We start from the raw sequence: 13500 nt of genomic DNA, 5'->3' as shown, positions 1-13500 counted from the left end.
TCCTCTATAATTTACACTAAAATAGAGTAACTCTATTATAGAGTTGAATTTGCTCCAATGGTTCACTTTATAATAGAATTACTCTATAATAGAGTGAAATATAGATAGTTACTTGTGATGACTAATCAAGAATTAAACTATGTTTTGTCGTAAGTTATTTGTAAAACTTGAATAGGCATACCATGGCTCGCGTGTCAGTAGATAATGTTTGGCAATTTCATATTTGATTCTTTCTTGTTTCATTTGATTTTTTAGTGTTTCAACAATTTAGTTTATCTTTATTAGCCACTATTCGCCCGGTGATGTCTACCTAGAAGGCCAAAAATTGTTGTGGCCAGATGTGTGCAAACCGAAGAAAGAAGGAGGGTTAGGGCAGAGATCGCTTGAAGAAGTAAACAGAGTTTCCTGTCTGAAGTTGATATGGCGTATTCTCTCCTCCAGATCATCACTGTAGGTTCAATGGATACATAAATATCTCATCAGGAAAGGTTCCTTTTGGAGCGTAAAGAAATCAAGTTCTTTAGGCTCTTGGATGTGGAAGAAATTGTTAAAACTCAGACCTCTTGCCATGCAGCTTACTCGAGTGGAAGTTTGTAACGGTTCACCGACTTCCTTCTGTATGACAAGTGGTCTCAGTTGAGGGTGCTGATCAATTTAACTGGTGAAAGGGGTTGTATAGATCTTGGAGTCCCGATACACGCTACGGTGGAGAGGACGGTCCAATCTTACCGAAGAAGAAGGCACATAACTACTGTCCTGCTGCAGGTTGAGCAGGAGATTTTTAGGCTCAGAGCTCTAGGCCTCAGCCAGCAGGATGATATGGTTCTTTGGAAATGGGAGAATGATGTATTCCGACATGGTTCCGAGTCCTCCTAAACGTGGAACCTGATCAGAGCACAATCACCTCATGTTCCATGGTTCAAAGGGATCTGGTTTAAAGAAGCCACTCCCAAGTTTTCCTTCCTCACGTGGTTAGCTGCACACTATAGACTATCGACTGGGGATAGGATTCTCAAGTGGAACCATCAAGCTTTCTCTACCTGTTGGCTGTGCAAAGCAGCTACTGAAACGAGAGACCATTTATTTTTCGATTGCTCTTTCTCCAAGGAAGTTTGGATTGTAACAATCAGAGGCCTGGCAGGTGTAGGTGTACCAGCTCAATGGTCTGTCCTATTGCAAAGACTGGTGACTGGTCTACAAGATAGTACCAAAACCTTCCTCTTCCGCTACTATTTCCAAGCGACAGCCCATGCTATTTGGCATGAGAGGAACACTCGCCGGGTGGGAGAAACCATCAATCCCCTGCTCGCCTTCTTAGTCATTTGGATAAGATGATTAGAAACATGATCTCTTCCTTACGAAAGCAAGCGGAGGCTGACATGAAAAAGCCATGGAGATATGATTTGGAAGTAGATGATTCTTTCATTTTTTTTCCTTTTAAAAGTTTTTATAAGTTTCTATAGGCTTATTTTCTACACAAAGTAGCATTAGATTGTACAAAGATTTTTGAAATGAATAAATTTAAAATTCTTTCAAAAAAAAAAGTCATCGTACATCTTTTTTTCCATTTTAATGTATTTGAACACTATACTAGTCTATCTAAGATAACTTCAACCTTTTATTCTACATACAATTTACTTTTTCAACAATGTAAATACACGTTTCTTTGAGTCCAAATCGAGTAACTTAAACTCGAAGTCATCTCACGTTATCAAGACTCGTTCCTTTGACATCCACATCCATCGTGTATATCTTTCAATAACTTGCTTATCCTTTAAAGCGATGATGCTAGTTATCCAAACTGCTAAAAGAAATCAAAACTGCACCGTAAACTGCTAAAAGGGTTCTCATAATTGATAATTCCTTTCAAGTAAAACACTAACAATGATTGATATATGTAAAATATTTATATTCCTTCTCTCATTTTTCTATGAGAATACAAGAGGGCACTATTCAATAGATGATTTGGAATGACTTGATAATATCTACACTACGTGAAAAATCTAACGAAGGAATGACCAAAACATTAAAAATTATTATGACGAATGATCATACAATTATTTAGCAGATTGTTTTTTATTCGGTAAACCGCACTTGTATCCAGAGCCTGTCCAAACTATACGTCTATTAAGTGGATCTCCAGGCAGGATATGATAAGATTAATTTTTAGGGGGGAATACTACCAGAAACTATTACACACATATATAGCTTATTTTAGTACCAAAATAGAGTATACAAGGAGCTTGGTTTGAATTATGAAGCTGTTAACCTTTTCACGTTTTCCATTGGGATAATAGACCACACTTTTACTTCTGGACATGTAATTTTCTTGAGAAATTTCTGGACATGTAATTATTAGGACCGTATTTGTTTGTTTGTAAACTTTATTAGTTATACATCTTTCGAGTACTAGAACTTTCAACTAATTTTCCAGTATTTCATTGCATCTTCCTTTAATGTTTTTATCTAACGTGTAAATGATTTTTTTTTCTTTCTAATGCGTAATTTCTGTAAAGCCACCTTCATTATGTATTATTTCCTTTTTGCAAAAGTGAATTTTCCATCGGATGTTTATTTGTTCCAAATATACTTCTAAAGAACTCCTTCACAAGTTAAAAGTACTTTTTAACCACCGTGTAATGTTTTGATCAAAAAAAAAAAAAAAAAAAACCACCCTGTAATGTTATTTTGTTAGAGCAGGTTATGGTTCCGTTTAATGTGGTATCGGTTATGTGTTAGTAGATAGCTTTACTTGGGGTATAAGCCATTGTAGATAGATAAGTATCGAGAAGATATGGGTAGGACGAGATCTAGTATGTTTAGATTCTCTTGTATCACGTATAGTATTGACCATTTAACCTAAGCCTGTAGAGAAAAGAATTTCAAAAGAAGTTCAACAGAGAGATTAAACAATAACGATGTTAAGGCAAACAGCGAGAAGGTCTCTTTTAGGGATTTTTTCACGAAACTCTACACGATTCCCTATTACTTCTCGAATGTACCATCCAATTGTGATCGACCATTTTGATAATCCCCGAAACGTTGGATCATTCGATGAGAATGATTTCTAACGTTGGCACTGGAGTTGTAGGAGCTCCTGCCTGTGGAGATCTAATGAAGCTTCAGGTTAAGTTTGATGGTTCCGGTAAAATCGTTGATGCTCGATTCAAGACCTTTGGTTGTGGCTCCGCCATTCCCGCTTCCTCCCTTGGTATGTTTAATCTTTATGAGAAATTGTGAATCGATTACAAAAAAAATTGTGAATCGATTTTTTATCTTCTAATTGTGTTATTAGGGATATAATTCATATTCTAGTCAATGTATTGTTTCATTTATAGTGAAATATCTTGTATAGTACAGTTTGTTAATTGTCATAGTTTTTGGTGCAACAACATTGAGCTCTCAATGCAAAAGCTCGTAAGTTTGGTGATGTTTGTTAATTATGTTTTATAGCGACTGAATGGGTCAAGGGAAAATCCATGGAGGAAGTCTTAACCATAAAGAACTCGTAAGTGCTTTTTTCATGTGTGGTTTCAGTTACTGGATCATTGCATGCAATTATTGACTGGTTTGTTTGAGAAAAATCTTAATGTGGTTGAATTTTGCAGGCAAATCGCAAAGCATCTATTTTTGCCACCGGTAAAGCTACATTGCAGTATGCTCGCAGAAGACGCCATCAAAGCAGCAGTTAAAGACTACCAGAAGAAGCAAGGCGAGGCTAATGGAGAGACCTTTGAGGCCTGATTACACCAAACCGTATTTTGGATCATGAGATGAAACTGAGGGATGTAATCGAAGAAGAGTTTTCAACTAATTTTTATGTTTGGTTGATCTAGTTTCTAGCTGTACTTGTTAAGTGGCTCTGATTTAAACATATGAGGATAAGTTGAGTTGTTCTGACTTTTTTTTTTCAAACAAGTGGTTCCGATTTAAATATCTGAGGATGTAGTCGGCTATTTACTCAATTTAAAACTGTTCATCTCCTTCCCTATAGTTTTACAGAATAATTGCTGCTCTAAACGGGTAGGGTAGCCTATGACCCCCATTTAAATTCTTATTTCTAATCACTAGGATGTGTATTCGTGTCTTGTTTGAGTCCTCTCCACTCCCAAAGTATTGGAAGTACCGAATTAAAAGGGAAAATCAAAAGTCATTTTGACCATATTTCTGGATTCTCTATATAGCTCAAATCGAAGTCAAGTTACAAATTATCATATGCATATGAAAGAACGGAGCAGACTAGGGATTTTCTCTGCTGGATTTGGAAATATCCTGGAAGAACAGTGGCAAGTGGATGTAAAGCTCAACTAGATTGGATCCATAACAGATGGATACATTTTTGATAGCTTCCTGGAGTGGTCTATCTTAGCACTCTTTGCCCTTGTGTAAACCTCCACATAGAGTTTGTTCTTCACCCTTGAGACCCTGAAGCGAGCTCGTAGTAGTGGTTACCTTCATCAGGTGCTACAACTATGTGAGTAGCAGTTGTAGCAGTCTTGAAACTGCTACCACCTATTCTTCTCTTCTTCCTTAGCGGCCTATTAAGTTATATCTGCAGCTACAATTCCTCTTAATCGCCAAGCTCATTTCTTGGCCTTTCTTTACACCTTATATGTCCTTAATTAGCTCATCTCACCAAGCATCTGCAGCTTCACAAATCACCTGAAAATATTCAAAACTGTGGCAGAGGCAAAACTAAACCCTAGTATTCTAAAATGATGGCAATACAAGATACTAAATGTTGGAGATGGATTACATCCTTCAATCATGGTCCATCAAGTAAATAGAGTTCGGCTCATTTGGATATAGTTCGGCCGAATTATTTGGACTTTGAATAAAATGTCTTTCCAACAACCCATCGGTAGATTTCATGCATACTTTTGGTATTTGCCGGATTCAGATTAAACAATTGACGCCGTCTGTGGGGTGGTTTAGAAAGTAACGCTAAGAGAAAGATACGCGAATGTCATAATGAGGAAGAAGTATAAACCTTTTCCTCTTGCTCATGGTTTTGCTCATCTAGAAAAGATGTTGTCTTTTGAACCCAAGGACCCGCCTATAACCCAACATGTGTTTCACACATCACATTTTTTTTTATGTTGTAAGTTTGGTTGTGTACTCAGAACTAAATTTGTGGTTTTATTTTGCTACTTCAGGCACTTGTAGACCTGTACTTTAGAGATACTCTGCCACAAAGTTGGAATTTCAGTTTCTGAGGCAGATGATCACAAATGATGCAGGGAAGCTCATGGAATCTGATCTACATCAGATTTTTTTAAGCCAAATGGTGGTGAGCATACCTGTTTTTTTTGTCTCTCAGATTCTCTCACATATACACACAAGTTAACTTGGGAAGTTTTCACACTGTGATTTTTTTATCAGGGTTCAGAGGATTCTTATAAGGGTTTGCTTCTGATTTTTGTTATGAACTGGTTACAAAGATGTCAATTCATGTTTTACTGGTTCGGGTTCTAGGCTAATTAAGGGGTCATTAAGGTTTAAGGGAATTTATTAGGACTGTGCTTATGACTTGTCTGATTATAGTTTACAAGATTTTTTTTATATTCCTGATAATCCAAAAATAAGCATGATAAATTATTATTTATAATATTATAAAACATTTTTTTTTATATATAAAATGTAATTATTAATAAAATTAAAAATTTAATATATTTTAAAAATAAAGACCCAGTGCCGGATATCCGAACTAAAAAATCAAGATATCCAGATCCGGATCCGGTTTTGATAGATTTGAGATTTTACTATCCAGATCCGGACACCCAAATATTCTAACGGATCCAGAGCGGATCTCAGATTATATCTGGATCCCAAATAATAAGAAGTATACCAAAGAGGTAACTTGTATTATAAGTTTAAAGTTTCATAGTAGGTATATTTTGATGCTAATTTATATTTATATATAAATTGTGGATACATCTGTTCTTTTTTCAACTGAAATATATCTATATTATTAAAACTGAAGTACACTTTAGTAATGTTTAGAAACATGAATAGTAGTATACCTGAGAATTGTTTGGAAACGAAGATAGCAGTATTTCATTAATTGTATTTCCATATTTCACTCATATTAACAAATTTATTAATTATATTAACTTAACAATATTTCACATCATTAATTATGTATATTTCTATCAATAATAATATATATTTTTATTTAGTATTTAATCAATATTAATTTTGTGCCAATTATAAAATAAAAAGTAAAATAACTGAGTTTTACATAAGGTTAAACGTTTGGTTTAGTTTGTTTTATTAAAATTTTTTTTTAATTTCAATCGGTGGAAAATTACGTAGCCAAAAACATAATTCAAAGACATGTTTTGTGATTAAAATGATAACTTAAATCAAAATAATAAAAATGAATTATATTTATTGTCACTTAATTTTTTACTCAATATAATTGTTTTACTAAATAAAAAAATCTTTCTATTTCAATTAATTTAGCAAAACACATAGAAAATGTCTTTTTTATTAGTTTATAAAATCAGTTAGGCATGAACACTAGATATCCACTTAGGTACGAGCTGTTCCTTTCAAGTATCTTTTTTTTTTTGTTTTAAAATTACTCCCTCCTTAAATATTATAAATTTATGTGTAGGTTTTGAGTTGAGTTTTTTTGAGTCTCGATAAGTTTGGTTATGTGTATATGACCCTAAAAAAATATCTAAATAACCAATGTATTTGAAATTAGTTTGGATATTTGTATCCAAAAATAACCATATTATCCGATTCGATTCAGATCTTTTGAATACAATTTAGTTATATTACGACATATCTAAAATATAAAACACTAATTATGAAAAACAAATATTAATGTATAAAAATATAAGTATAGTGTTATTTTAGTAATTTCATTAATTATATTACTTTAGCACTACATCACATCATTAATTATATTTACCGTAACAATACATCAAATCATTAATTATAATATACCATAAAAGTAATAATGTAGATTTTTTATTTATTAGTTAATCAATATTAACTTTGTGCAATTATAGAAAACAAAAATGTAAAATAACCGAGTTTTGCATATGGTTAATAGTTTGGTTTAATCTGTTTTACTATAACTTTCTTTTGTCTTAGTTCCAATTGGTGAAAAATTACATAGTCAAACAAATAATTCAAAGGCGGCATAGTTTATGTGAACAAAATAAAAATTTAAATCAAAAAAATTAAAAAGTATTATATTTACTGTCACTTAATGTTTCACTTCATATAACTATTTTACTAAATAAAAAATTCTTTCTATTTTTCTTATTTTTGGCAAATATATAGAAATAGTTTTCTTTTTAATTTATTTACAGAATCAATTAAGTATGGTCATTCGGATACTCATTGAGGTACAAATTGTTTCTTTTGGAATTATTTTTTTTGGATTTTGAAATTAGGCGCCACTTGGATATTATAAATTTATGAATGATGTATGAGTTGGGTCCTCCCGGGTCTGAATGATTTTGATTCTGATGTGTAGAAACATAAAAATATCTAAATAACCAATGTATCTGAAAGGGATTCGTATATTTGTACCAAAAATAATCTTATTACCGATTCAGTCTAAATTTTTTAAATACAATTAGTTATACGATGACACATCTTAAATATATAACACTAATTAATTATAAAATAACAAACAAAAATTTACAAAACCGTAAAAGTTAAAACCCGCACGGGCGTGCAGGTCAAACTCTAGTTAATTAGTAAAGGGGAATACAAATAATGTTGAAGCCATATTGGCGGTACAATAAACATCTGTTATCTTTTTGTTTACCACTTCTGTTTATTATTTGTTTCTCTTTATTCAATTTTTTTTCTTGCAATTTAATTCCTGACATAAAATTTTGTTCAATTTCCATCAGTCACCAAATGAAGCCAGTAGTCATGTGGTTAAACATCTTTTTGTTTAATTAAATTACCAAGAGAAGAACTGGTACTAACTGATTTAGGAAATTTTCAGCTTTTTTTTTGTAACTAAATTTACAGCATGTTAATGCATCCTTTGTTAGAAAGTGAGCCCAATCTTGTAGTCATACCAAAACCAAATTAACATAATTATAATGTCGGTAGTTTTTCACAAGTATGACAGGATTAGGAAGTTTTACAAATCCTCATTATGTTATGTTTGAGTCTTAGGTTTGACTATAAACTAGGTGCTTTCTTGCACAATGTGCAGAAATAAAAGTTTTAAAATTTAAATTATATTTAAAATAATATTTTGTTAATTTAAATTTTATAATTTGCTTACAATATTTAATTATTATTTTAATTTAATTAGATGTAAAAAATAATATAAATAAATAATTTTTCCTTTAAACAAAAATTTATTTATAAATTTCACATTATAATTTTGGAAAGATTTTTTATCTATTTCTTTTGGTTAAAAATATAATAAATCAAATGCTATAAATTAAGACAATTTTTTAGGTATATAATTATCAACACAAATTTCTAAAATTTGTAGATATTACAAAGAAGCTAATGGTATTGGGATGATAAAAATACATATTAAAAAAAAAAACTGCATAAAATTTTAAAGAATATTCTAGTAACAAAATTATACAATTATAAAATGTAACAATATAATATTTTAAAAATTGTAAAATATTATTATATTTCTATTTCTAATATTATATTATTTATAATAATATTAATGATAATCAATAAGTTAATACCACATTTATTGTTATATTAATTATGATCTAAAAATTATTTCCATATTTTAAAAAACTTACCAAAAATATAAATCAACATTAAATGTAAATGTCCATGTCACAATTTGCTTCAAGTCATGTTATCATTGTTAGTGTGCCATGTCATATTTATGTCATATTTTATCTTTCAAATTTAATATGGTGATGTCACATGACAAATCAAATCAGTTCAGTTCTCAATTAATGTCTAGGAGATAGGGAGCTATGTCATTGAGAATAAATATCCGAGAGAGAAACGAGCACGAGAGAGAGGGGTCAAGTTAGGCTTTGATAAGAGTTGTCTTGTGATCTATTTTTTGTTCTTGAGAAACCTTTTAAAGTTAATAAAACTAAGATAAAGTGAATGGTATTCGTTTGATCTTTGAGTTCTATAAAGCACAAAGTTGAAGTAAAAACTCAACATCCTTTATTCATAAAATATTGGAAAGGAATTGGTAAAAGTAAGTAGTAATTTTGACCATCTAGGCTCTACCTGTAGGCATGTGGACTCAAACAAACAAAGAGCTTTTCTCGAATGGATTTGTAAAGCTTTTGAAAGAACAGCAAGCCGATGTACTCCTAAAGGCATGTGACGGTGATGAGAAGGTAGTTATTTATGCCCATAAGATTATTCCGCTTGTTACTTCTTCTTCTTCTATACTCCTTTTTCTTTTACATAAAATGATTTCATTATTAATGTTTTTTCATTGACATATATATGTGGAACTTGTATAGTCTGCAAGATCAGAGGCGTTTAAGAAAATTTTTGAATCAGACAATTTTAAGGATTCGTCCAGGCTGGAAACAACCACTCTCTCAGAGCAGGAATAAGAAGAATTAGAAGCTCTCGCGCGTTGAGTTCATTTCAAAGAAAGCAAAGCAACATGTTAGGTCAATTTATCGTGCAGCCGACAAATATGAGATTCCGCATCTACGTGACCTATGCAGAAACGAGCTTATGTCATCTCTTGGCTCTTCGAATGCTCTTCAACTTCTTGTGCTCGCCCAAATCCCATTTGAAAATGCTCTCAGTGATGCTGCCTTCAACGTTATCAAAGCCCAGAAATTTAAGATTTCTAACTCTAGTTCGAGGGTTTCATCGTCGATCACCCAAATCTTACCGTGGAGATAATGAAGGCTATATCGCCGACTAGTGACTATTGAGGTCATTGTCGTCGCTATTGACAGTAATGTGTTTATTTGGTTAATTATTATCAGATTTAATTGGATCACACCTCTTTTGTTTCTCAAGCTTGCAAACATTTTTTTAATTGTTTTAGTTTTCTGATTCGTTTTCTTTTTAGATAAACTAATGATGCAAAGTTTTCTGTATAACTGCAAGATCAATATGTTTAAGAAGATGTTTGAATTAGATAAATGCAACACTTCGCCCAGGATCGAGACAATCACTCTCTCGGACCTGAAACAAGAGGAGTTAGAGGTTTTGTTAATTTCATCTATAGCAATGGCTCAATGGTTTGAGAGAAAGGGAAGAAACATGTGTGATCACTTTATCGTGCAACCAACAAATATGAGCTCATCTACATGACGTACGAAGATGTCTGATCAAAGCAGAGATGAAATAGTTCATGAAGTGCGACATCAAATTCTACACAGAAGAAGGTTTGACGTGGGTGCACCTTAAGGGAAATATTGGAGAAAAAGCAATCAATCTTACACAATAAGAGAGATTGACTTATTCACTGAATAACACAAAATGAAAGTTTCTATTTGTAGATCTTTTGATCTAAGTTTTTCCTCTATAATACAAAGAAGGTGTGGGCATCGAATGTGCCTGTTAACTCACATATAGAGCTTTTTAGCTGAGAGAGTCCTTGTAAGGTGAAGCAAAACACTAAGGGGTTTGAAGCGTAAGTGGTTCAAAAAACTTAGTACAAGTCTTTGAACATGAGTAACTAGTTCAGCAAGACAAAGTTTATCTTGAACTTGGTGAAGAATTGCTTTTAAGTGAAACTTGTATGTGCATTTAAAAAAATCAATCTAGTCGTATTACTTAAAAATAATTTACTTTGTGTTATTTTTATTCTATCTCTTGTAGCAGATAACTCTCACATTTATAATTGGTATCAGAGCGGGTGCTGGTGTTTTCTAAATAGGTAAGAATCATGCGGAACAAATGGAAATCTATCAAGAATTGGTATCAAATTCAAAAGTGATTTTCTGGGAGCTAAGGTTTTGGGAAAGCTCGGATGAAATATACAATCAAAAGTATTGATCCACTCGCATGGGAAGAAGTGGAATCTGGATGGAATCAACTAGCAGCCAGAGAGGTGAAGATGTAAATGATGTAGCCAAATCAGAGGAGTTCTGAACATATGATGAAACCAAAATGGTGAAATACAAGGTAAAAGCTCTCACGGCTAATCACTGTAGTGTAGCACGGAAACAATTTGAATTGAAGTTTGTAACTGGTTCATGTTCATATATTTAGGATGTGAAGCAGCGAAAAATGCATGGGACATTCTCCAGAGGCATTTTGAAGGAATGGAAAACATTTGAGTTTCAGAAGAGACTTGCTAGACAACTCGTTTGGAAGATCTGAAAATATATGAAGATGAACCAGTTGTAAACTTCACCTCCAAGCTCAGCTCACTGGCACAAAAAACTCTCACTCTTGGAAAGAAAGACAAGGAGAAGAGACTAGTGAAGAAACTATTTAGATGTCTACCATCTAAATTCATGTCTGATATGAATGGATCTACATGTAGATTTATAGTGTGAGTATTTGTTTGTGTGTTACTTTTCAGATTTAAAATTTTTGATAAGTTTTCTAATTTATGTTGTGGTGTTTTTTTTTTTAAATGTAGTGAGTTAATGAATCATGAGCTATTTTAAAGTATGGTACTTGAATGATATGTGGACCTCCTAGAAGTATGCATTGTATCTAAGTTTTTTCGGACAACTAAAAAACTTTTTTTTTAACTAACTAGTATCAATTTTATGCATATTCAACTAAGTACGCATTTCATGCATCTACATGAAGTGACATAATTCTCCCAGAATTTAAAAAAGTTATCAAGCAATTCTACTTGTGTTTGCTAGAAGTAAACAATTCTACATAAAATATTATTTTTTTTATCTATATTATCAATCTAAATTGTTTATTTTTCTCTTTAGCTCGATTATAACTGATGGCTGAAGGCAAAGAAAATTAACTACAAGGACCTGGAGAAAGGATACATCTTACTACTTTGTTGGTTACAAAACCTACGATGGATATCTTAATATATTAGGTATAAAATTTCATATCAAAAGTTGAAAAATTTCCTAACTAGTATAAAAGTGATCAGTCCATTTAACATCAATTATTTATTAGTTTTATTTTAGATGCTAGTCTAATTAAATATGGTACAAGTATCTGATCCACACCATCCAACCCAATTTATATTCATTATGATTAAAAAATTTTGGTTTATCAGTCATTGCCCAAAATTTACCCAAATATTTTGAGATTAATGGTCAAAGAACCATTATCTTGAAGGAGAGTCTTAAGGACAAATCTCACAACAAAAATTAGAAGATATACTATATATAAGTGAAACAATCAAATTATCCATTGTATAAGCTATTTGACTTTGGTGCTTGCTATATGTGTTTTTTTAACAAATTTAGAATTGCATAAACTACTATAAGTGTTCTTTGCTTTCTACAAAGATATAAGAAAACATTTAGGGACTGAGTTAGTTTAATTTTGTTTTTTGCAAGACTTGTGACTCTAGAGTATGCTATGCATGTGGCGAAAGCACACTGCATACACCTAAAGTGTTTTGACTATATATACCAGTAAAGACCCAAAAATACTACTAAAAGTTTTGGTGCTCACATGATGCATAGATCTCGAAGACGTTTGGATGTTGTCTTTTTGAAGTGGCTAATCTCCTAACATTATTTGTGAAGTGATTTACATATGTATCATTATTATCACGGTCATTTAGAGAAAAAAATGATGTCATGGCCTACTAGAAATGACGACATTGATCCATCTAATTATGACATGACTTAAAACAATTATGACACAAAGTTAAACTATAGAAATTTAAATATAACACAATAAGTATATGGTAATTACATTATACATGAAACCATAATTAATATATAAAATACCAGAATATAAATGATCATATGTAAATAAAAGTACTTTACATTATAGCATTTATAATATTTTTACATCTGCAAATAATGTTTTTTTTTCCAAAATAATATGTGCTTCATCACCATATTCTTTATAAATAATATAATGTCACTTTTCAAAATTTATTACATGTTGTTAAGATTATTGTAACATGATCGATTTATTATAAATATTTACACTTTGGCAAAAAAATAAATATTTTAATAATTTTTATATCATATCAAAAAAATTATATAAATATTTATACTTTTTGTAGATAATTAAACAAAAAGCTATGTGTAAGTTTATTACTCAATGTAAGGTTAAGCCTACTCAGTTTTCTAAATTACTGAGTGTATTTAAAATCAGTTGCAATAAAATAATTTAATTGAGTGATTAACATTCGCCTCCATTAGGTTTAATCAAAAAATATTAATTTTTTTAACTAAAACCAACAAAACATAAATTTATTTAATTTTATTTTGAAGAAGAAATAAAATAGTATAAAACTATTATTTCAAAAAATGAAAGGTAATGTTTATTAAATTAAACTAATTTAAAAGCAATCAAACTAAAAATTAAACTAAATGATAACAACAAATGGTTACTTTTTACTTCTTAAAAATTAATAAACTTAAAACTAAATGTAATAAAAAT

General features: G+C 31.3%; 1 protein-coding gene across 1 annotated transcript; it reads left to right on the top strand.

Moving 5' to 3' along the window:
- Positions 1-55: 55 nt before the first annotated feature.
- On the top strand, positions 56-11658 carry LOC103839850 (iron-sulfur cluster assembly protein 3). Its single transcript, XM_009116337.3, is given in 4 exon segments — positions 56-3065; positions 3067-3211; positions 3454-3508; positions 3609-11658. Coding segments are annotated over 4 exon segments (483 nt in total). The 5' UTR covers positions 56-2918; the 3' UTR covers positions 3745-11658.
- The last annotated feature ends 1842 nt before the right edge of the window (positions 11659-13500 follow it).

Source organism: Brassica rapa, chromosome A09 (genome assembly GCF_000309985.2).
Source record: "Brassica rapa cultivar Chiifu-401-42 chromosome A09, CAAS_Brap_v3.01, whole genome shotgun sequence".
Lineage (NCBI taxonomy): Eukaryota > Viridiplantae > Streptophyta > Magnoliopsida > Brassicales > Brassicaceae > Brassica > Brassica rapa.
This window is presented reverse-complemented; position numbering and strand designations above follow the sequence as displayed.